At 43.8% G+C, this 26,297-nt stretch overlaps 1 protein-coding gene across 1 annotated transcript; it reads left to right on the top strand.

Moving 5' to 3' along the window:
- The first annotated feature begins 6,921 nt into the window (after positions 1–6,921).
- LOC109149922 (putative E3 ubiquitin-protein ligase LIN-1) lies at positions 6,922–7,955 on the top strand. Its single transcript, XM_019297913.1, has 6 exons — positions 6,922–6,939; positions 7,072–7,194; positions 7,273–7,383; positions 7,461–7,607; positions 7,699–7,760; positions 7,823–7,955. The coding sequence occupies exons 1-6, from the start codon at positions 6,922–6,924 to the stop codon at positions 7,953–7,955; spliced, it is 594 nt and encodes a 197-aa protein (XP_019153458.1).
- The last annotated feature ends 18,342 nt before the right edge of the window (positions 7,956–26,297 follow it).

Here is a 26,297-nt window from a genome sequence, read left to right as displayed (position 1 = left end):
CTTTCGTCTTGGCCTTCTGGATTCCCTCTTTCTTGTGCGGGTGCAGGTGGGTTAGGCTCGATATCTTCTTCCTGTTCTTCTTGTTCCCCACACTCTTGCATTACTCGTCTCAGTTTCTTGTTGGAGATTTCCAACTGGTCAACAAACTCTCGCCGTTCTTCCGTGGGTTTCAGGAAAACCTCCTCGAGGGTGATGTACTGTCCCTCTCTGATATGGTAGATGTCATTGCGGCGGAGGTTCTGGGCATTGAAAATCATTCCATCACGGGTTGGGTTTCAGTCTGGCTCAGGTCCACCCCTTTTCTTTAAATAATCCAACTTAGGATCATCCCGTAGGGTAAGCTAAGCCGGTTGCTAGACTTGCAGAATTCCATGTGTTTCAGCATAAGGGCGGGCAGGTTGAACTTGACCTTATGTTTAGGGAAATAGGCAAAGGTGCACTCTAAACTCCCCACGTCCTTGCTCTTGTTGTTTGTGGGCAACAAGCTGTCAGTTACAATCATGACTAGCAATTTCTGTTCGGCGGTTAGCCATTTTCTATTTGGTCGGGTGGCCGAGGTGAAGCCATCTTCCTTTCCTAGTAGGTACCCAAGGTAATCCTTGTACCCCGTGCCTTTGGTACAGATCCTTGCCTTTTGGACATAGTCTGACACTCCCGTGGTGGTCAGTTTCAGGAGTTTGGCCAAGCGGCCCTCGGAGAGCACTATTTCTTTTCCCTGGACCTTGGAGGTGACTTCCAACTTGTCCCCTCGTTTGGTGGCTATCAAGTGGCAATAGAATTCCTTTACCAACTCGGGGTACGTATCTCCTTTGATCGTGAGATAGGTATCCAAAACCCCTTGGAAATTAAGCATATTGACCAACTCCGGAGAGAATTGGTCGGGTTCGAGGGGTTTACCTCCGATCACCGTGTAGTCGGTGTTGTTCCATTCCTGGGTTCGGACACCAACGGGCTTTTTCGGCATTGCGAGTATTTTCCAAGAGGTGGTGTTTTCCGGTGATGCTTTTCCAACGAGACTCACTGCGGATTCCGGCGATGAGAGCGGCGGTGGAGCTCGGCTTTGGTGAAGACCCAGGGCGGCGGTGATAGAGCAACGGCCTTGGCGGGGTTAGAGGCGGTGTGCGGCAGTGGGTGTGGCCGGGCGATCAACGGGCGGTGTGTGGCAGTCGGGCGGCCTCACCATTGGTGGCTCACGGGGTGGCGACGGTCGGCGTGCGGGTGGCGGTGCTGGCCGATGGTTGACGGTGGTCGCTGGTGGTGGCTGTTGGCGGGGTGTGCAGCCGTGGTGCTCCTTGGGGATTCCGGCGGCATGGAGAGGAGGGAGTGAGAGGGAGAGAGAGGGTGAGTGTGTCAGAGGAAGGGGAGGAAGAAGGGTTTTTTATTTGGGGATTTTATGGGTTTTAGGGATTTGGAGGGGTTTAAGAAGGGAGTGTTCCCTTAAGGTTTCAAGAAACACTCATAGCCTAGTAGTTAAGGTTTTGGTTTTGTAAGTGAGAGGTCCAAGGTTCCATTCTCATCGGTAGCATTAGTCCTTTTTGTTGTGCATCCTTTTGGGTTTTTCCCTATCCTTCTTTCGACCCATGGTGGTAAGTGGTTTGACCGGACCTCCTTGTCGGACTTTTGCCTTCACCGTGTGTTGGGTTTGTGACTCGTGGGTCTATGGGGGATGTTAGTCCTCCTTCTCATGCTAATTTAATTGACTTTGTCTTTTATTTATAAAAATTTCTAAATAACTAAACTAAACAAGCGGTTTCACTAAGAGGGTGGTTTACAGGGGTTCACCGATCATCCTAAGCAGAATTCTTCTCCCTGATTTTCTTCCAATTGATTTGCGGGTTCCTCGTCTCCTAGGGCCATGTTTTCTTCGTCGAAGTTGCCCTCATTTTCAATATCAGCCTGAGTGCGGCTCATGACGAATACTTTTCCGGGGGTACCGTAACTCCCTTGGTTGCTTGTGCCACCTTGTTGGCCCATGATTGTGGGGCGTGTGTTTGGGGGTTGAGTGCACTGGAAGGATTTGTGTCCTTCTCCTTCACAGTTGAAACATCGCCAGGGGTTTCCCAGGCAGTCCTTGCCTCTATGGTCCTTGTTGCATATTCGGCAAAGGAAGGGTCTTGTATTTGCTTCGTTGTTCCTCATGGGCGGCCCTTGGCCAGCTGGGTTGCCTGGCCTTGTGTTAGAGTCGTTTCTAGTCCTTTTTACAGGTGTTGCCCCACCTCCTGTGTTCCTTTTACGGATCTGTTCCTAAACTCCCTGTTGTAGTAGTTGGATTCGATAAATGTCAGCGACGCTGGAGTAAGCTTCGTTGAGGGTTCGGGGTCTGCTCACGATTAGGGCCTTTCGGGCTTCGAAATTGAGGCCTGACACAAACTTCTCTATCTTGGTTGCCTCTGTAGGAACTAATTCGGGCGCGAAACGGGCCAGCTCGAGGAATCGTTTATGGTATTCCATGACGGTGGCCATCCCTTGTTTTAGGTGGAGGAATTCCTCGTACATGGTTTCTCTTACGTGTGCGGGGTAGAACCATTCTCGCAGCCGCCCTTTTAGGCCTTCCCAGTTGAATCCCGGTTCTTGCCTATAAGTGGGTCCTTCGTGGATCCACCAAAGGTCGGCCTCGTGTCCGAAGTAGAATGAGGTTATCTCTACGCGGCGTTCCTTTGGGCATTCCACTAACCCGAGGATCTTGTCGAAGGTTCGGATCCATTCTTCAAGGATCGTGGGGTCTTCTTCTGCTGAGAAGATGGGTGGCCGATGATTTGAAACTTATCGAGTGACGTCCGAGTTTCCGTTTGGTGGCGGTGGTGGTCGATTGTTGTTACGGAGGACTGCGTCGCTCAGTGCCTGGGCGACCTGAGTCAGTTGTTGTAGATTCTGGGCTAGAGGATCGTGATTGGAGGGTTCGGGGGTCCTAGACTGTCTTCTGTTTGGTGCCATGTTGATGGTCTACAGGGCCAATGTTTATTGTAATGATGAGTTAATGTGTTGCACCCTTACCTTGATGCGATAAGTGTAGGGGGAGTTCTTAAATTAAATGTAGAATAGAGTGAGGGGAAGGTTAGGCTTATAATGACAGGTAACCCACAATCTCAGTGCGCGTCCTAAGTTTCCTGAATCCCAAGTTCCTAAATACCTAGAGTTCAAGCCTAATGTCCTAAAGTCTTGTCTTAAGAGTCTTATCCTAGGGTCAAACTTAGGCTCTGATACCAACTGTAACACCGCTAAAATTTAAAACTTTAAATGCTTATGAAATAAAGGCAATACTACCATTAAACCTCGAAACAAAACATAACTAAACATATGTGTTTGGGGAGCTACGCCACATCTGAGCTGGAGAACTCAGATGCACAGGCTATACTATCTAAATATCCTCAAAACAGTGTCAATACATCATCATGGCATGCAGGCAGATAAGGAAACTAACTAACTAAGCTTTGGTTCCTCTAGCGCGCTCCGGAGCTACTCATCTGTGCCTGAAAGCCAAATATATATATAAAGAAACCATTTTCAAGCCGGAAGATATATATATACTTAGGAGACTCTAATTTAAAACCGAGAATAGACTCAACAAGTAAGGATAGGCACATTCATCACTCATAATTACGCATATAAAGATACTATCATACACCCTATTGTCACAAGATTATTCCACATCAGACATATCAGTATTCAATCATTATCTTAACACATAAGCACACTTTGGTTGTAGCGCAAGACCAATCGCATGCCCATACATGAGGGTCAGCGCATATAGCTCTAACACGACCCCGAAGCACCCTACCTCGTACCGCAGCACGAGGGGATTGATAGCAACCAATCGATGAACCGCAGCTCATATAGTAACGTTTGATCGCAACCAAACAGTGGACCGCAGCCCGAATAATGTGTATTTCTGATCGCAACCAGATTATGAACCGCAGCTCATTTATAACGTTTGATCGCAACCAAACGGTGGACCGCAGCCCTATTTATACTTATATACCTGACCGATCACAACCGGCCTGGTTAACAGCCGATGGTTCTCAACCCATCCAACTGCCCTTATAACCAATTGGAGTATCATGCACACATAACACATAGCCAAACACATGCAACCCACATTAGCACATAGGGAGGGGGGAAAACATGTATATAAAACTTATGCGTGGTCAACCACATTGCTAGGAATAAGCCTAAGGGGTTCATACATCTTTCACCTAGGCCAACGGGATATCAATTTGACTAGCATGCAATACACAAGACTCTTTTATCCTCGAACGGTACCCGAAACATCAAACTAGACTCAGGCACGACAAACGGGGTCACTACTACAAAATTACACATATAAGTAGTAGTTTACACTACACCCCTTAATAAAGGTGTAGTGTATAATTGAAACAAATAAGAATACACTTCACCTCTATTTTAAAAGTGTAGTGGAAAGTAAGTTTGTTTATAAAAAAAAAATTAAAAAACTTTCTACGGCACCCCAGAGAAAGGGTGCCGCACAAAATTTATTATTTTTTTATTAAATGATTTTCCGTCAACCATCTCCCTGATGGTGCCGCGGAAAGTCAAGGTAAATTTATTTATTAAAAAAAAAAAAACAGATCAGATTGGCGAGACCACATTTCCTCTCCTCCATTCCCTCTTCTCTATCGTTAAGTCCACAGTCGACGCCTCTCCTCTCCTCTCCTCCAAGCCTTGGACCATAGCCAACGCCTCTCCCCGCATTTCCTCTCCATTTCGGCCGCCGACGTTCCGCCGCCCTTCCTCCGCCGATGTTGCCATCCGACGCCACCGTCGAACCTCAACTGCCCTTACTCATAAACTCATAGTGACGGCCGGCCACCATTACCGAACTCGACGGCGGTTCCCGACAAGGCGATAAGGTTCGATTCGGAGACAAACCTTCAATTTCAAATCCCTAATAAGTTTTCCCCGCACAGCAGTTAGCTAAACCCTACTCCAATGGGGGGAAAATGTAGACAAACCTTCAATTTCAAATCCCTAATATGCTGTGTAAGTTTTATTCACTCTAGGGTGTTGTAGTGTTTCTTGTTTTGAAATTTTAAATGCATTTGATTCTAATGATGCGTATGCTTTGTGTTGTGTTTTTATCCAGGGCTTCCTCCTAAGAAGATCCCTGCACTATAGAGAATACAAGGGAGGCTGATGAGACTGTCTGCAAATCTGATGATGAAGAGGTTAACTATTACCTTTCTAATTTGATAGGGGTCTGATATGTTTCACACTCAAATGAATAATTCTTTTACTGATCTTGTTTAATTATTGCCTTTCTAATTTGTGGAGTCTTTTAGAGTTTCTGTGCCACATATTAGCTTCTTATTTTTACCTAATAAAATAAGGTGTATTTATTTCTGAGTTTTATATAATCATGTGATTTTTTTTATTGTTAAATATGCAAAAGGAAGGGATTTTACTTCCATTATCGTTGTACACACTATTGTTGGGAACTGGGTTTGTATTCTAAGCCATATTACTTTTGTTGCTTCTAATTTTAACTCTTCATATATTTCTACTGACTGTAACTGCTGTTCAATTTTGATGCTTTTTATTGATTAGTTATTTGACTTTCTTTCCCCCAATTTATCATAGGGCTACCTGATGGTCCTACAGCTCATTTTTGGCTCTCAGGACTTGTCCTGCGGAAGGATCTCAAGGTGGAATAATAAGATTAAATAGAATGGTGGTATTGATTAGTTGTGGGCATAGGTAGTTAGGTGGTAATGGTGGCAGAGGTGTTAGTGGTCGACGGTAGGCATACACACACATAGGAGGTGGTGGTGTTGATCATGAGTGAATATGGCTTCTATGAAGCAGCATATGGAGAAGGAGGTAAAAGGTATGCCTTGTGGGCAGCAAAAATGGCTCTTTCTCAAAATATAGGTGTCCCTTGGAGGCTTGGATAATGTGTGAGAACTTTGATGCTCCCATTGGAGTGGTGAGTACTTGCTGCACCCGTTCTTCCATGTGGCACTTTCTCGCTAACATATTTGTTTAATTGTTCGGTCGTAGTTCAAAATGTTGTTATTATCTTCAGTTAATATGCATTCAGGTGTATTAATTCACTTCCCAAATATTGTTATCCATTGGTATAAGATAGAATGTCTATATGAGTACTCATAATAAGAATGAATTGAAGGAACTCTTTGATTTTATAGATCGTAACATTACTTTGCCTTCTGCATAGTATGGATTACATCGTGGGATTAGCTTTTCCTGGCTCTTTCATGTGCTTATCTACTAGTACAGTACAGTGTTCATTTTGTAAATTAACATGTGTGTACTATTTATTCCCTTTATTTCATTTAAAATGAATAGTTACTGCTTAACAAAGCAGAGCAACAGTTACAGCCCACTGACCCAGTCCAACTTGAGTTAAATTGCAAATGGCCTGTATGAAAAGTATAAATGGTTGAAATGAATAGTAAATACCATTAAACTTTTCCTTTATTGTTCTTTAGAAAAAATATAGTAGTTCTCCAGTATATTTTCAATGGCTCTCTGACTCGCATTTAAAAGGATATTAATGTTTATGTCAAATAATTCATTTCAATTCAAAACATTTATAGACATATTTCTTTGAAGATTGACACTTGCAACTTGTTTTACTGTGATCAATTCACACCACTCTCTCCAAACAAGCCCAAGATTTGGACAGAGAATTAGCCTGGATGGTAAGTCATTCATAAAAGATTTACACTCTCTGCCTCTGTTTTAGATAGTATAAGTATATATATATGAAGCAAAACCAACTAGCTAGGTTTGAATTAAAGATGAGTTGAGTTGAACAATCAATATGTCCAATAAAAACATGTCATGCTTAGCATCAGGGAATTCTTTTTACAAGGGAATACATAAAGTGGAATTTATAGTGATCATAGATTGATTTCATAAACACAAAGGAAGAAACTCGAGAACATGGCAAGGCAGTTACAAGTTTAGCGATTTTACAGTCAGCAGAAAAGTTTTACAGTTGCTCCCTTGATATGACCGTGAGGGTATAGTTAAACTCCTAAGTTATGAGTAATTTGCATAGTCATGAGTTAATTGTATCATTCTTGATTATAGGTTTGGTCAATCAGCAACGAGGGGATACGGTGTGAACAAGCTCATGAAATTAAGGATCATGTTAACAACCTCGTAGTTTCAGAAAGCCTCTCGTGCTTCATTCCACAAGGAACTGGCATCAAGGTACAAAATGTAGTCATGTTACTTCTTGTTAACTTATCAACCTCTTATAAGTTAACATTTTTGTTTCTACGTCGTCAGGTGCATTCGTGGGGTGGAGAGTTCAAATTGCTAAACCAAGCAAAACACGCTAGATGCTTGGCTCTTGCCAAATCGAAACTGTATTGTGGTTGTCGGGATAACAGCATTCAGGTAAAAACACGCAACACTATCTGAAGGAGCATATGAATTTATTGATTTTAAGTTTTTAACACTCTCTTCCATGCTAGGAAATTGATATGAACGCGGGAACAGTTTTCTCGATCCAAAGTGGCTCTCGAAAATTGTTGGTAAAAGCTAGTCCTGTCAATGCACTACAGCTCCATGATGGACTGTTATACTCTGCTGGTTCTTCCTTGGATGGAACATCTGTCAAGGTAAGGGAATATGCAGGAAATTATTGTTGTTCTTACACTGCAAAATGTAATGCTTCTAAATGTGTTGTTTTGAATGGCATCGATCGCAAAGATATGGGACACTTGGAATCACTCCATGATAGCATCACTGCCCTCGACAATGGATGTTCAAGTGTCAAATATATTCTGATATGGGAAAGTGAATATGGTAATTTATTGTTGGAAATTAGGTGAAGAACTGAAGAAGAGGAAGGGGGCTATGAAGAGGCTGCTGAAGAGGGGGAATGGGGCTATGAAGAGGAGGAGTGTGATCAGGAAGAAACACAAGAGCTTTCAATGGAGTTGGAATATTTGGAACTAAGGCGATAACTGATAGAAAGATTTCGGGATAGAGGTACATAAACTTAGAGCTAATTCAAGAGTCTCAGTATATTGTGTTGATTGTTAAAAGTATATTGTGTTGATAGTAATAAGTATATTCTGTTGATTGTTAATTTTTGTATTACTTTGTAAATTGTTGTATTGGTTTTTGGAAATTTCTATACATGATATTAATTGTTGGTTTTTAAAAAATTAAATAGAATAATAAAAATATTGCAGAACATATTTATTTTAAAAAAAATCTGTGACACCTTCTCGGATGGTGTTGCGGAATTTTGATTATCATTTTTAAATAATACTTTCCGCTACACCCTCAATGAAGAGGGTGTAGCGGAAAGGATTGAATTTTCATTTTTAAAATGATTTTCCGCTACACCCTCAACTAAGAGGGTGTAGCGAAAAGTCAATATTTAAAGAAAAAAAATTAATATCTTTCGCTTTCCGCTACACCCTATACGGGTGTAGCGGAAAGCTAGGCACTTTCAGCGACACTAGATTTCGCTACACCTGTACAGGTATAGCGGAAACACTTTTAGAGGTGTAGCTGATGTGATTTTTTGTACTAGTGGGTCCAATGGGACACCACAGGGCATGGGGAATCATCAAACGGGGAAAAACCACCAATTCCACCTTGGGAAACCAGCGGGTGGCCGGCGTGTGGAGGACCACCCGCCTGCCGCGCTATACTGGGCAGCAGGTGCCCGGCGGGCAGTCGCCTGCCCGCCCGCTGCCGGCGGCCTCTTTGGGGCAGCGGGTAGGTAGCAGGTTCCCCTGCCCCCACCTACCCCCCACTGACTCTTTTGTAATAAGTTGGTCCCGGGATCTTTCGTGAAACCCGAAACCATGTCCAAACACATTTAAACACAAACGACGACACCATGTAATCAAGTAGTGGATTAAAACCAATAATCACATTAAATACATCCTAACATGACTTCTAAACGTAATCAAAACCCAATACCCGAACATGCAAAATCCCGGCCAAACATACCAAGAATATCATAACACAAAATCCACAATTTACCCTAGGGCTGTAATCATATTTAAAGCACAAGATCATTATTTTATCTTAAAATCAAGAACATCAAGATTTATCAAGATCAACACACAAATATCAAGATCCTCTCAAGATCATCAAGATCAACACATAAGATAATCTCATAAACATCAAGATTATCTCATAATCATCATAAAAGCCTTATCAAGACACAAGCACAGAATTGCATATCAATGGAGCCAAGGAAGAAGAATATAGCAAGGAAAATAGATTTTGTTGAGACATGGGTTACCTCTCAGCCTTAATTAGAATCCTTGGCTACTAAGGTTCTTTCTCTAAGATCTCATCTTCTTGATTCCTCCTACGTTTGGTGATAGGGGAATTCTTGGGAATTCTTGTGTGGTGGAATCTATTGTGGTGTGAATTCTAGGTGCCTCCTATGTCCTTATATATATCTAAGAGTCCGAATCAGGGTCTGAATGGTAGGGATTTATTTATTCTATTCCTTATAGGATTAAGGATTTGGTTTAGGGATAAGGGTCCATGGTCTATGGTGGACCCTTCTTAATTAATTAAGGGAATTCAATTCACTTTTAAGGGTAAGTAATTAAATAATTAGTTTGGGTTAGAGGCCGTAACACGGGGTGTTACAGGTGGTGTGTTATTTGAGCTTTGCTCACATGTTGGAGGCTGTGTGAATGAAATTATGGTACCCTCATGTACTAAGAGTTCGGCGCTATGTTGGAGGTTGTTGGAGTGGGGACGACGGGCCTTGGCGGTATAAGGTTGGACTAAGAAGTACAGGGTGGCACTAGGAGGTAACGGTTGGAACTGTTATAAGGCCGGGGGTAGCCATAAGGTTGGAACTATGATACTTGTGACATGTTGTTGTCACCGTGTGAATGTGAATTCTTTGCTTGTGAGCATGTCTTGATGTATTCTACTTTGTGATCAGTAGAATGCATCTTGAGTTGTGTTATCTTTTATGTCGCGGTCTTGTTGTAGTTGTGAGGTTGATGATCATCGTTTCTTTTTAGTGTGTTGATGAGTCTTTGAGGTTGATTTCCCTCTTTGATTTTAAAATGATATGTATGGTATTCCCGTTCCAAATGGTTTTGGTTATATCTATCTATATATGTTATTTAACGCGTATTAATGGGTTACCAGCAATGTTCGCTGACCGGGTGCGTAACACCCCAGATTTTCAAGACTTTTAAAACTTATATAATAAAGGTAGAATCTCATTAAATCCCAAAATACGATACAAAGAGTATGGGGTGCTATGCCATACCCGAGCTAGAGAACTCAGGTTCACAGGCTAAATTCTAAAACCTCAATCAGTATCAGTACAAAATCATGGCACGCAGGCCAAAAGGGAAAACTATCTAAGCTACGCCCCAAGCTTCTAGCGCGCTCTAGTGATCTACTTGTCTGTGCCTGAAAGCCAAATATATCTGTTCAGCGAGAGATGCTGGTAACCCACTCCAACGCGTTGAAATACAATACATATAGACATATATATAGATATATGAAAACCATTTTGAAGCATGAAGATATATCCTACGAGACTCTAGCTTTTAAAGCAGGGATAGACTCGACAGATAGAGCTAAGCACAGACAACAGTTATACCAAGCATATACAGTTTACAGACAGGCAAGACAGGTAAAGATAAGCACAATTAATAATCATAACCCAACATATACGATTCCCAGTATAAATCCTATAGTCACATCCCCAAGACACTCATAACAACAACTCATCCATATCTCATCACATAGCACACTTTGTTGGCGCCACAGGACCAATCGCATGCCCATACATGAGGGTCAACGCATATAGCTCTGACACGGCCCCGCAGCACCCTGCCCCGTATCGCAACACGGAGGGGTCGATCGCAACCGACCGATGAACCGTAGCTCATCATAGTTTGATCGCAACCAAACAATGGACCACAGCCCAAGAGTAGTCATCTGACCGCAGCCAGGAAATATGAACCGCAACTCATGTAGAAACGTTTGATCGCAACCAAACGGTGGACCGCTGCCCAAGAGTGTAAATCTGACCGCAGCCAGCTTCTGAACCGCAGCTCAGGAATAACCAATCCGATCGCAACCGAATTGGGGTATCATGCACACATAAAACATAGCAAGCACAGGCAACCCACATTAACACATTGGGAAGGGGGAGAAAACGTATAACAAAACCTGTGAGTGATCCTTCACATACTAAAAATAATCTTAAGGGGTTCATACTTCTTTCACCTAGGTCAACGGGATACCAATTCAACTAGCATGCAATATACAAGACTCATACAACCTACGAACGGTACCCGAAATATCAAACTAGACATAGGCACGATAGACGGAGTCCGTTGGGACACCACGGGGATCGGGGGAACATCAAACGGGGAAGCCAAAATCCCAAATTGGGTATTTTTCCAGCGGGTAGCCGGTGGGCGAGGGTTCACCCGCCGGCTGCCCGCCGGCGGCAGCCTTTTCGGGCAGCGGGTGCCCGGCGGGCAGCGGGTGCCCAGCGGGCAGCGGGCGCCCGGCGGGCAGCTGGTGCCCTGCGGGCAGCTGCCCGCCCGCCAGCTGCCCGCTGTTGGCGACGCCATCTATAGCCGTGGGTAGGTGGCGGGTCCCCTACCCCCACCTACCCCCCACTAATTCATCACCAAAAACACCCCGGGAACCTTTGTGGAACCCGGAACCATGCTTAGACACTTTTAAACTCAATTGACAACAACACGTAGACAATTAACGGATCAAAGCGAGGAACATACGGCGCATAACCTATCATGCTTTTCTAAACATAATTAACACCCAAACATGCGATTTCCCACCCAATACACCAAGAATAATATCATACGATACAACCTAGGGTTCTAATCACTTTTAAATCAACAAGGACACAATTCATCTTGTAATATCAAGATTCGGTAAGAATATCACATAAACATCAAGAACATCCTACAATCATCAAGAACATCATATAATCATCAAGAACGTCATATAATCATCAAGAACACCATAATTATCAAGAAACTCTCATTATCAAGATCACCCATGGTGTAACACCCCGTGTTACGGCCTTCAATCCCGGATTAATTATTAAATTAATCCCGTTAATAATAATTAAATATGATTTAATTCAGTTAGGTTTCCTTTAATTAATTAATAAAGGTCCACCATGAACCGTGGACCCTTGCCTAAATTAGAGTCCTAAGCCTATTAGGAATAAAGAAAGTAAACCCTTTACTCTTCAGATTCTAATTAGGAATCCTAGACCTAGTTATCTATTAGGAATAAAGGAAGTAGGCCTTTTACTATTCAGACTACGATTAGGATTCCCTTTAATTAATTAATATGGTCCACTATGGACCATGGACCCTTATCCCTAAACCCAATCCTTAGTTCCAAAAGGAATAGAATTAGCAAGCCTATAATATTAGTTCCAAACCAGGACTCCTAAATATATAAATAGGGGACTTAAGAGGCACCTAGAACCCCCCACCACAATAAACGTTCCACCACCCCAAAGTGCTCCAAGAATCCCCTTAGAAGAAATCAAGAAAGCAAGAAAGCTTAAAGAAAGACCCTTCATAGCTAAGGAATTAATTAAGGCTAAGAGGTAACCCATGTCAAAACAAAACCTATTTTCATAGCTATGATTTCCCCTTAGGGTTTCCCCCCCCCCCCCCCCCCCCCCCCCCGTATGATTGTGAATGGCGAATTACTATGATTACTATTGATGTTGATTTAATGATTCCATGGGGAATCTTGATAATCTTGATATTGGGAGTTTCCTGATAATTGTGATGTTCTTGATGATTAATTGGGATTCTTGATGATTATGTGTTGTTCTTAATGATTATGATGTTCTTGATGATTAATTGGTATCCTTGATGATTATGTGTTGTTCCTACCGAATCTTGCAATTAAAAGACGAATCGTATTCTTGTTGATATAAAAGTGATTAGAACCCTAGGTTGTACCGTATGCTTTGATTCTTGGATTATCGGGTGGGAAATCGCATGTTTGGGTGTTGATTATGGTTAGAAAAGCATGATAGGCCATGTGCCATTCGTTTCCCGTATTTGATCCATTAATTGTCTACTTGTTGTTGTTAATTGCGTTGTAAAGTGTCTAAGCATGGTTTCGGGTTCCACAATGGTTCCCGGGGCGAAAAGTGATGAAAAGAGTCAGTGGGGGGTAGGTGGGGGTAGGGGACCCGCCACCTACCCGTGGCATTCTCGGGCAGCTCCGGCAGCGGGCAGCCGGCGGGCGGGCAGCTGCCCGCCGGGCACCCGCTGCCCGGAACAGTGGCAGCCGGCGGGCAGCCGGCGTGTGGACCCCCACCCACCGGCTACCCGCTGGAAACTACACTACCTCGGGCTCCCGGTTTCCCCGTTTGATGTTTCCCCGATCCCCGTGGTGTCCCAATGGACCCCGTTTGTCGTGCCTATGTCTAGTTTGATGTTTCGGGTACCGTTCGTAGGTTTATGAGTCTGTTATATCGCATGCTAGATGAATTGGTATCCCGTTGACCTAGGTGAAGGAAGTATGAACCCCTTAGGACTATTCTTAGTATGTGATGGATCACGCATAGGTTTGTTATACGCTTCATCCCCCTTCCCGATGTGTAACGTGGGTTGCATGTGCTTGCTATGTGTTACGTGTGTGTGCTACCCCAATTCGGTTGCGATCGGATTGGTTATCCTGAGCTGCGGTTCAGAAGCTGGCTGCGGTCAGATTGGTATTCCTGAGCTGCGGTTCAGAAGCTGGCTGCGGTCAGATTGGTATTCCTGGCTGCGGTCAGATGACATTCTCTTGAGCTGCAGTCCACCGTTTGGTTGCGATCAAACGTTTCTATACGAGTTGCGGTTCGTCCTTTATCCTGGCTGCGGTCAGATGACACTCTCTTGGGCTGCGGTCCACTGTTTGGTTGCGATCAAACATTATGATGAGCAGCGGTTCATCGGTCGGTTGCGATCGACCTCCCCGTGTTGCGATACGGGCATGGTGCTGCGGGGCCGTGTCAGAGCTATATGTGCTGACCCTCATGTATGGGCATGCGATTGGTCCTGTGGCGCCAACAAAGTGTGTTATGTGTTGTGATATGGATGAGTTGTGATTATGAGTGTCTTGGGGGATGTGACTAAGGGATTTACATTGGGGATTGTTCATGTTGGGGTATGATTGTTGTTTATGCTTTGCCTTATCTGTTGTGTATGCTCGTTATAACTGTTGCTTGTGTCTGGCCTTATCTGTCGAGTCATTCCCGGTTTTAAAAGCTAGAGTTCGTAGGATATATCTTCATGCTCATAATGGTTTTCGTATATCTATATATATCTCTATATGTATTGTATTTCAACGCGTTGGAGTGGGTTACCAGCATCTCTCGCTGAACAGATATATTTGGCTTTCAGGCACAGAAGATTAAGTCACTGGAGTGCGCTAGAACTTAGAAGTAGATAGTTTCCCTTTTGGCCTACGTGCCACATTTACGTATTTATGCTTTGAGGATATTAGTTAGTTAGCCTGTGCACTTGGGTTCTCTAGCCCAGGTGTGGCATAGCACCCCGAACGCTTGTATTTATATCTTGGGATTTAATAAGATTCTACCTTTATTATAAGTTTTAAATGTCTTGAAAATCTGGGGTGTTACAGTTGGTATCAGAGCTTAAGTTTGACCCTAGGATAAGACTCTTAAGACCGGACTTTAGGACACTAGGCTTGAACTCTAGGTACTTAGGAACATAGGATCCAGGAATCGTAGGACGCGCAGTGAGATTGTGAAACCTACACATAACCTCCCCTCACTTCATCCCTCTCTAACTTAAAGGAACCTTCCCCTACGCTTACCACACCAGGTAAGGGTACGAATAAATAAGTTTACTTCCACAACTGGGTAACGTACACTTACCCGATAAATCGCCTCGTCCTAACTCCCGTCAAAAGACTTGACAAGGACCCTGACCAAAGAAAAGGAAGATTTGGATGACTACTAAGAAGAGGCGTTACAGTCAGGACTGCAATACGCACCAAACCAGGGTAACCACAATAACCCCCGAGTCAGGCAAATGACATGCACCTTCCGACCAGTTGCCTTATCTCGGCAAACCCGGGTTGCGGCTACAACAAACAGGAAGGAGAACTAGGACACCTATTAAAGTAGCAAAGGAACGACACCATTAGTCGGATCCTTGGGTGCAAAGTAAGTACATCGCGACACCTTGCGACCCCACCACCCCAATTTAAAATATCTTCCGCCCTGAAACCCCAGCATCTTGATACCCCTATTTGTTGAAAACTCCCACCCCGAATCCTTAATTACCTTAAGAGAAAATTCGCAACCGTCATGACCTTGCTCACCCTTTGTTGCGCTTAACCCAAACCCTCGGAAACCCTAAATTGTTATTGCCCTTACTCTAAGTTCATATCCCCACTCCGTTTGGAAACCCTGTTAAAAACGTAGAGCAGCATAAGGCCCTTACCCTGCCCAGGGGCGTGAAGAACCGACATTCATTGATTCAATATTAAAATAAGTTGTTAGATAGGAATCAGCGAAGTAGGTGGAAGTTACGAATACGTATCACCCCATGTAACACCCCAGATTTTTAAGATATTTAAAACTTATAAAATAAAGGTGAAATCTCATTAAATCCCAAAACATAACACAAGTGTTCGGGGTGCTATGCCACACCTAGGCTAGAGAACCCAGATGCACAGGCTAACTAACCAATATCCTCAAAAGCATAAATGAATAAACATGGCACGCAGGCCGAAAGGGAAACTATCTATTTCTACACTCCGAGTTCTAGCGCGCTCCAGTGACTTAAACTTCTGTGCCTGAAAGCCAAATATATCTGTTCAGCGAGAGATGCTGGTAACCCACTCCAACGCGTTGAAATACAATACATATAGAGGTATATATAGATATACGAAAACCATTTTGAGCATGAAGATATATCCTACGAACTCTAGCTTTAAAACCAGGAATGACTCGACAGATAAGGCTAGACACAATCAACAGTCATAACAAGCATATGTAGTTCACAACAGATAAGGCAGATAAGGCAAGGCATAGACAATAATCATAACTCAACATAAACAATCCCCAACATAAACCCCATAGTCGCATCCCCCAATATACTCATAAACACAACTCCTCCATATCTCATCACATAGCATACTTTGTTGGCGCCACAGGACCAATCGCATGCCCATACATGAGGGTCAGCGCATATAGCTCTGACACGGCCCCGCAGCACCCTGCCCCGTCTCACATTACGGAGGAGCCGATCGCAACCGACTGATGGACCTTTGTCCTACATAATATTTATATACCTGACCGGTCTTTACCAGCCTGGTTAACAGTTGGGATGGTTCTCAGCCCATTCAACTGCCCGTATAGTGGACCTTTGTCCTATATAATATTTATATACCTGACCGGTCTCTACCAGCCTGGTTAACAGCCGGTATGGTTCTCAGCCCATCCGACTGCCCGTATAGTGGAACTTAGTCCTATATAATATTTATATACCTGACCGGTCTCTACCAGCCTGGTTAACAGCCGGTATGGTTCTCAGCCCACCCGACTGCCCGTATAGCCCGATTGATCTTAACCAACTCGGGGTTACATGCACACATAACACATAGCAAGTACATGCAACCCACATTAACACAATGGGAAGGGGGAGAAAACGTATAACAAAATCTATGCGTGATCCATCACATACTAAGGATAGTCCTAAGGGGTTCATACTTCTTCCACCTAGGTCAACGGGATACCAATTCAACTAGCATGCAATATAATAGACTCATAAACCTACGAACGGTACCCGAAATATCAAACTAGACATAGGCACGATAAACGGAGTCCGTTGGGACACCACGGGGGACGGGGAAACATCAAACGGGGAAGCCGGGAACCCAAGATGGGGAAAATTCTAGCGGGTAGCCGGTGGGTGGGGGCCACCCGCCGGCTGCCCGCCGGATTTACTATTCCGGGCAGCGGGTCGCCGGCGGGTAGCTGCCCGCCCGCCGGCTGCCCGCTGCCGGGATCACTATTCCGGCCGTGGGTAGGTGGCGGGTCCCCTACCCCCCACTGACTCTTATCACACAAATTCGCCCCGGGAACCATTGTGGAACCCGAAACCATGCTTAGACACTTTGCAACGCAATCAACGACAACACGTAGACAATTAACGGATCACATACGAGAAACGAACGGCACATAACCTATCATGCTTTTCTAAACATAATCAACACCCAAACATGCGATTACCCCACCCGATAACCCAAGAATAACATCATACGGTACAACCTAGGGTTCTAATCACTTTTATATCAACAAGAATACGATTCGCCTTCTAATTGCAAGATTCGGTAAGAATAACACATAAGCATCAAGGGCATCATACAATTATCAAGAACAACACATAATCATCAAGAACTCCATATAATCATCAAGAACATCATAATAATCAAGAATCTCCCAATATCAAGATTATCAAGATCCCTCATGGGATCATCACATCAATCATCAATAATAATCATCACAAGTCATTAATACACAATAATATGGGGAAACCCTAAGGGGGAATCATAACTATGAAAATAGGTTTTGTTGAGACATGGGTTACCTCTTAGCCTTAATTAATTCCTTGGCTATGAAGGATCTTTCTTTAAGCTTTCTTGCTTTCTTGATTTCTCCCAAGGGAATTCTTGGAACTCTTTGGATGGTGAGAGATTATTGTGGTGGGAATTCTAGGTGCCTCCTAAGTTTCCTATTTATATATTTAAGACTCCTAATTAGGGCCTGAATGGTATGGGTTTACTAATTCTATTCCTTATAGGACTAGGGACTTGTTTTAGGGATAAGGGTCCGTGGTCCACATTGGACCATATTAATTAAAGCGGATCCTAATCATAATCTGGATAGTAAAAGGCCTACTTCCTTTATTCCTAATAGATAACTAGGTCTAGGATTCCTAATTAGGATCTGAATAGTAAAAGGTTTACTTTCTTTATTCCTAATAGGCTTAAGCCTCTAATTTAGGCAAGGGTCCACGGTTCATGGTGGACCCTATTAATTAATTAAAGGGAAACCTAACATAATTAAATCATATTTAATTATTATTAGCGGGATTAATTAAATAATTAATCCAGGATTGAAGGCCGTAACACGGGGTGTTACACCCCACCCTTGCACGAAAACCGTGAAGGCTTCACGAGAAACCATAGCCTGTACGTACGCCACCGAAGAACACCATGCGTTGACAAGAGCGGGCAAACAAATACGTTCAATGCGTCAGGGGCCCTCGCTACAGAAAACATCGTCAAATAGGTGCAACAAGCCGAACCTCGAGGAGGACATAAATCCTTGCTAAGAATTTCATCCACCAAGGAAGGGATGAAACCCAATAGAACAAGAAAGTCTAACCCGAAACCCCCCTTACCCTTAAGAACCCTCAGCAAGGATTAGGAGTCAAGACCTAGGGGTTTGACCCACTAAACCGACTGGGTCCAGACTTCTGGACATCCGAGGGGAACGTGCACGGAAACCATCACGAGAATTCCCCTGGAAGCCATAGAAACGAAGGGGACTTCGACACGGGAAGAGAAGATCAAACGAAAATCTTAGAATCAAACAAAGCCAAGGAAAAGGGATCACCAGTTCGACTGCACGCCACAACCAAGCCCCAAACAGGCATAATCACTCAAAGCCAAGAGTCCTTAGCCCCTTTCCCTCCCCTTGCCAATCAAGTACCATTTCGTTAAAGAATCCGTCCTATCACTCCAAACCTCGCTCTTGATCCCTCATTACAGACGAACTCGTACAAGGTGGCAACCTTCCTTCCTGTATTACGACCTTGAGACATCGACCCTATCCGCCCCTCGACTTTGAAACCTAGCCCTTGCACTCCTTACACCCCTTTAAACCCATACCAAGAAAACATAGATATATATATATGTATGTATATCTACCTCTAGAACTCGTGCTTAAGGATCAATGAACATTGTACGATGGGTCATCCTATGTATCCAAGTCCCTTTTCTTGTGCACAAGGGCATGGGACTTGTCAGGACATGAATCTGTGCATTTTTGGGGTCTTTCCCGAAGGAATTGACTATTCCTAGTCACTTTCCCGCGGGTCCCCAACGGGTCCTTGATGGGACCTTGGCGAGTCCTTGGCAGGAGCTTGGCAGGCGGACGACCGCCCACCTCGCGCCCACTGGTACAATGTGCTGATTTCTTAACCCCTCATTTTATTGAATTGTGGCGCACTTGTGTCCCTCGATTGAGGAATGTGAGTCTTGGGTAAGGAACCATGGACCACCTAAACATAGTGTCCTACGTAAAAGACCTTGACGCACGAGACACCATCGGGAAATCACAATCAATTACATTGCACGAGTAATTGAAATCGGATCCTACGATACAACCGACTAGGGATGTTTGGCGTAAAGGATTGTGCAAACCAAGGAGGCGAGTTGGGAACTCGTACTAAGAACCCACGAAAACCTTAAAAGTCAAAATGCTAAGGAGGGACCGGGACTCCTCCAAACCATGGACATCGTTCGAGCAAATCAGAGGACTCCTTACAAGTTGTATGGAATCAAGAACTACGTAGCCCATGGTGCTAAGCAAAAGTGTGAAGAACACATTCGCGCCAAGACTTCAAGGGTCATTAAGGACCTACAAGGAGATGAGGTGACTCGTAAAGTCGCCGAGTCATCCCACAACGAGATTTGGTAACCGACTGCGCTTTAAAAGAAAAAGGGCACGCAAGGACACCTTCATCATTAAAAATAACACAAACAGGGCACAACAATGCCGAACCTCGGGTAAGACATGAAGTCTTACTAAGAATTTCATCCACTAAAGAGGAGATGAAATTCAATAAGAAGAGAAATTCAACCCAAAATCCATCGACTCCCAAGAGACTTTGGGAAGAATTTGGGAAATGAGCCCTAAGAGATTGGCTTGGTTGACCCAACTCGGTCAAAACCTTGGGCACATTAAAGAAGTAAGGGTTGAATCACCACGGGAAATTCCCTCAAGAAAGAAGAGAAGGATAAAACCTTAGCCTGGGAAGCAAGGTCTAACAAGGATCTTAAAGTCAAGCATGCACCAACACCAAGGAAGGAGGATCATCAGCTCGTCGGCGCATCGTGATCAAAGCATCTAACCAGATTATTCACTTGGGATCGAGAAACCTTAACCCATCCTAGCCGAATTCCTTTCCCTCCCTCGGAAAATCGGCCCCTTCCTTATTTCAAAACCCTTTCTACCCTTCAGACCCCATTCTCAATCCCATGTTTTAACGATTCCATACAAGTGGCAACCTCACAACCTAAGTTGCAACCTCGAAAACTTGATCCTATATCCTGAATTCACCGTGTCCTCAAGTTTGAAACCCACTCTCTTAACCCTGTAAAACCTAATCGCTCCCAAAAACCCAACACACATAGGCGTGCAAGTATACAATTTCCCCGTGGAATACCTTTTCTATAGGACCACGGTTCTTCTCTTGACTCGTTAACCCTGCAATGATTTCCAAGCTTCGGGGACGAAGCTTCTCGTAAGGGGGGGAGAGTGTAACACCCCGTGTTACGGCCTTCAATCCCGGATTAATTATTAAATTAATCCCGTTAATAATAATTAAATATGATTTAATTCGGTTAGGTTTCGTTTAATTAATTAATAAAGGTCCACCATGAACCGTGGACCCTTGCCTAAATTAGAGTCCTAAGCCTATTAGGAATAAAGAAAGTAAACCCTTTACTATTCAGATTCTAATTAGGAATCCTAGACCTAGTTATCTATTAGGAATAAAGGAAGTAGGCCTTTTACTATTCAGACTACGATTAGGATTCCCTTTAATTAATTAATATGGTCCACTTTCAAAAAAAAAAAAATTAATATGGTCCACTATGGACCATGGACCCTTATCCCTAAACCCAATCCTTAGTTCCAAAAGGAATAGAATTAGCAAGCCTATAATATTAGTTCCTAACCAGGACTCCTAAATATATAAATAGGGGACTTAAGAGGCACCTAGAACCCCCCACCACAATAAACGTTCCACCACCCCAAAGTGCTCCAAGAATCCCCTTAGAAGAAATCAAGAAAGCAAGAAAGCTTAAAGAAAGACCCTTCATAGCCAAGGAATTAATTAAGGCTAAGAGGTAACCCATGTCTCAACAAAACCTATTTTCATAGCTATGATTTCCCCTTAGGGTTTCCCCCCCGTATGATTGTGAATGGCGAATTACTATGATTACTATTGATGTTGATTTAATGATTCCATGGGGAATCTTGATAATCTTGATATTGGGAGTTTCTTGATAATTGTGATGTTCTTGATGATTAATTGGGATTCTTGATGAAGGAAGTATGAACCCCTTAGGACTATTCTTAGTATGTGATGGATCACGCATAGGTTTGTTATACGCTTCATCCCCCTTCCCGATGTGTAACGTGGGTTGCATGTGCTTGCTATGTGTTATGTGTGTGTGCTACCCCAATTCGGTTGCGATCGGATTGGTTATCCTGAGCTGCAGTTCAGAAGCTGGCTACGGTCAGATTGGTATTCCTGAGCTGCGGTTCAGAAGCTGGCTGCGGTCAGATTGGTATTCCTGGCTGCGGTCAGATGACATTCTCTTGGGCTGCGGTCCACTGTTTGGTTGCGATCAAACGTTTCTATACGAGCTGCGGTTCGTCCTTTATCTTGGCTGCGGTCAGATGACACTCTCTTGGGCTGCGGTCCACTGTTTGGTTGCGATCAAACATTATGATGAGCTGCGGTTCATCGGTCGGTTGCGATCGACCTCCCCGTGTTGCGATACGGGCATGGTGCTGCGGGGCCGTGTCAGAGCTATATGTGCTGACCCTCATGTATGGGCATGCGATTGGTCCTGTGGCGCCAACAAAGTGTGTTATGTGTTGTGATATGGATGAGTTGTGATTATGAGTGTCTTGGGGGATGTGACTAAGGGATTTACATTGGGGATTGTTCATGTTGGGGTATGATTATTGTTTATGCTTTGCCTTATCTGCCTTATCTGTTGTGTATGCTCGTTATAACTGTTGCTTGTGTCTGGCCTTATCTGTCGAGTCATTCCCGGTTTTAAAAGCTAGAGTTCGTAGGATATATCTTCATGCTCATAATGGTTTTTGTATATCTATATATATCTCTATATGTATTGTATTTCAACACGTTGGAGTGGGTTACCAGCATCTCTCGCTGAACAGATATATTTGGCTTTCAGGCACAGAAGATTAAGTCACTGGAGTGCGCTAGAACTTAGAAGTAGATAGTTTCCCTTTTGGCCTACGTGCCACGTTTACGTATTTATGCTTTGAGGATATTAGTTAGTTAGCCTGTGCACTTGGGTTCTCTAGCCCAGGTGTGGCATAGAACCCCGAACGCTTGTATTTATATCTAGGGATTTAATAAGATTATACCTTTATTATAAGTTTTAAATGTCTTGAAAATCTGGGGTGTTACACATGGAATCACCACACCAATCGTCAATAATAATATCACAAATCATCAATACACAATAATATGGGGAAATCCTAAGAGGGGAATCAGAGCTATGAAAATAGGTTTTGTTGAGACATGGGTTACCTTATAGCCTTAATTAATTCCTTGGCTATGAAGGGTCTTTCTTGAAGCTTTCTTCTTTCTTGATTTCTCCTAGGGGAATTCTTGGAACTTCTTGTGTGGTGAGGGATTATTGTAGTGGGGGGGTTCTAGGTGCCTCCTTATGTTCCCTATTTATATATCTAAGAGTCTTACTTAGGGCCTAATTACTATAGGTTTGCTAACTCTATTCCTTTTAGGACTAAGGATTGGGTTTAGGGATAAGAGCTCATGGACTATGGTGGGCCTCTCCTAATTAATTATTGTGATTAAATTCTTTCTTTTGCGTAATTGGTTAAATGATTAATTGGTTTTAGGGATCGTAACACGGGGTGTTACACTCTCCCCCCCTTAACAGGAAGCTTCGTCCCCGAAGCTTGGTCCTTGTCGAGTGACTTCTTCTTAGTTACCTGGTGTGAAAAGTTCGGGGTAGCGTTCCCTCACTGTGTCCTTGAGTTCCCATGTCGCTTCCTCGGTCCCATGGTTGGTCCAGAGGACTTTCACCATTTCTATGGCTCGACGTAGGGTGGTTCTTGTCTTGGTGTCCAGGATTCTCATGGGTTTTTCTTCGTATACAAGTGACTCGTCGAGGTCCACGACCTCGGGTTGAAGCACGTGGCTTGGGTCTTGCAATTATTTCTTTAGCTGGGATATGTGGAATACGTTGTGTACTCGTTCTAGTTCAACGGGTAGAGCGAGGCGATAAGCTAGGTTCCCAACTCTTTCTATGATTTCATAAGGGCCGATAAATCGTGGGCTGAGTTTCCCTTTTCTTCCGAATCTCATCACCCCCCGTGTGGGTGAGATTCTCAACCAGACCTTGTCCCCGGTGTTGAATTTGGCTTGTTTCCTCCTTAGGTCGGCGTAGGACTTCTGGCGGTCCTGGGCAGTCTTCATCCTTTCCTGGATGTGTTTGACCTTGGTTATGGTATCTTGTAGGTATTGGGGCCCTAGTGCTACTGGGTCGACCATGTCTTCCCAACATAAGGGGGTTCTACACTTTTGTCCGTATAAAGCTTCGTAGGACGCCATACTAATGCTTGCGTGGTAGCTGTTGTTGTATGAGAATTCAATAAGGTCTAGGTGTTCCTCCCATGTCCCTTGAAAGTCTAACACACAGGCTCTTAACATGTCTTCGAGAGTCTGAATGGTCCTCTCGGTTTGGCCGTCAGTGGTGGGGTGGAAGGCGGTGCTCAGTTTTAGTTGTGTCCCCAAAGCTAATTGCAGCGATTTCCAGAATTGTGAGAGAAACCGGGAGTCTCTATCGGACACAATGTTCCGGGAGACTCCGTGGTACTTCACTACTCGGCTCAAGTAGGCTTGGGCCAGTTTTGTCATTGTCCATGTTTCCTTCATGGCAATGAATCGCGCCGTTTTGGTTAGTCGGTCCACTATGACCCAAATTTTATCCTTGCTGGTTTTTGTTGGGGGTAACCCTCCGACGAAGTCCATGGATATGGAATCCCACTTTCCTTGTGGTATCTCAAAGGTTTGTACGAGTCCCTTGGGTTTGCATCGTTCGGCCTTCACCCTTTGGCAATTCAGGCATTTGGCCACGAAATCTGCGATTTCCTTTTTCATGTTGGGCCACCAAAACGACCTTTTCACATCTTGGTATAGTTTGTCACCCCCTGGGTGAACTGAGTAGGGTGAGTTGTGCCCTTCCTCCAAGATCTGTTGTTTCAGGTGGGGGTGCGTTGAGGGCACGCACCACCTACCTTGGTAACGGAGACCGCCGTCTTCGTGTATTTCGAAGGGTCCTTCCTTCCCCTGGGTTAGTTCGAGACGGATTTTATCTAGTTCCGGATCCTGTTGTTGGCCTATTTTGATTTCTTCGAAGAGTGTAGGTGTGATTTGCATGTTGAATAAGTGGACGTCGGGGTGGATTTGATCTTGCTCTATTATTTCCAAATTCAGTCTTTGGAAGTCCTTGTACAGCTGATCCGGTAGGATCCAGGTGGTGTTGAGGGAGTGGTTAGTCTTTCTGCTTAGGGCGTCTGCCACAATGTTAGCTTTTCCCTCGTGGTATTGGATGTCTAGATCGTAGTCCTTTATGAGTTCTAGCTACCTTCGTTGTCTCATGTTTAGGTCTTTCTGGGTGAAGATGTACTTTAGGCTCTTGTGGTCCGTGTAAATCTTGCATTGCACCCCATATAAGTAATGCCTCCAAATTTTTAGTGCGAACACGATAGCGGCTAGTTCTCTTCGTGGGTGGGGTAATTCTCTTCGTGGGTTTGAGTTGCCTGGATGCGTATGCTATTACCCTGCCTTTTTGCATTAGCACGCACCCCAATCCCTTTTTGGACGCGTCACTGAAGGCATCGAACCCTTCTTCCCCGGAGGGGATGGCGAGCACGGGTTCCGTGGTTAGCTTATTCTTTGACTAGGTTTTGGGAGGGATTTTCGAGTATGAGGGAATAGGGATGGATGAAAAGGTTCTAAATGCTTTCTATCTCCTTTAAATAGGTTTAGGATTACCAATTAGAATCTGAAAGGTAGATGGGCCCTCCTTGTTTAATCTAATAGGCTCAAAGGCTTTATTATAGACAAAGGTCCACGGTCCACCATGGAACACATCAATAAATTAGAGGATTTGGGTCAAATTAAATCCTTGGCTACTAAGGTTCTTTCTCTAAGATCTCCTCTTCTTGATTTCTCCTACGTTCGGTGATAGGGGAATTCTTGGGAATTCTTGTGTGGTGGAATCTATTGTGGTGTGAATTCTAGGTGCCTCCTATGTCCTTATATATATCTAAGAGTCTGTATCAGGGTCTGAATGGTAGGGATTTATTTATTCTATTCCTTATAGGATTAAGGATTTGGTTTAGGGATAAGGGTCCATGGTCTATGGTGGACCCTTCTTAATTAATTAAGGGAATTCAATTCACTTTTAAGGGTAAGTAATTAAATAATTAGTTTGGGTTAGAGGACGTAACACGGGGTGTTACAGGTGGTGTGTTATTTGAGCTTTGCTCACATGTTGGAGGCTGTGTGAATGAAATTATGGTACCCTCATGTACTGAGAGTTCGGCGGTATGTTGGAGGTTGTTGGTGGGGGGACGACGGTCCTTGGCGGTATAAGGTTGGACTAAGAAGTACAGGGTGGCACTAGGAGGTAACGGTTGGAACTGTTATAAGGCCGGGGGTAGCCATAAGGTTGGAACTATGATACTTGTGACATGTAGTTGTCACCGTGTGAATGTGAATTCTTTGCTTGTGAGCATGTCTTGATGTATTCTACTTTGTGATCAGTAGAATGCATCTTGAGTTATGTTGTCTTTTATGTCGCGGTCTTGTTGTAGTTGTGAGGTTGATGATCATCGTTTCTTTTTAGAGTGTTGATGAGTCTTTGAGGTTGATTTCCCTCTTTGGTTTTAAAATGATATGTATGGTATTCCCGTTCCAAATGGTTTTGGTTATATCTATCTATATATGTTATTTAACGCATATTAATGGGTTACCAGCAATGTTCGCTGACCGGGTGTTATCCCCATGTTTTATAGGTTTTGAGTAGATGCCGAGCGCGGTAGATGTGGATGCTAGATAGAGTAGTTTCCATGTTTAGACCTTACCTTTTGTTGGCCTGTGAGCCTAGTTTAGCGGCCTGTGTCCCTAGACGTTTTCTGTTTTGTTGACTTGTTAGTTTTCCCGCCTGTGCACCTATGTTTGAGATAG

Source organism: Ipomoea nil, unplaced genomic scaffold, assembly GCF_001879475.1.
Source record: "Ipomoea nil cultivar Tokyo-kokei standard unplaced genomic scaffold, Asagao_1.1 scaffold2165, whole genome shotgun sequence".
Taxonomy (NCBI): Eukaryota; Viridiplantae; Streptophyta; class Magnoliopsida; order Solanales; family Convolvulaceae; genus Ipomoea; species Ipomoea nil.
Note: the sequence above shows the minus strand (reverse complement) of the source record. Positions and strands in the feature narration are given on the sequence as shown.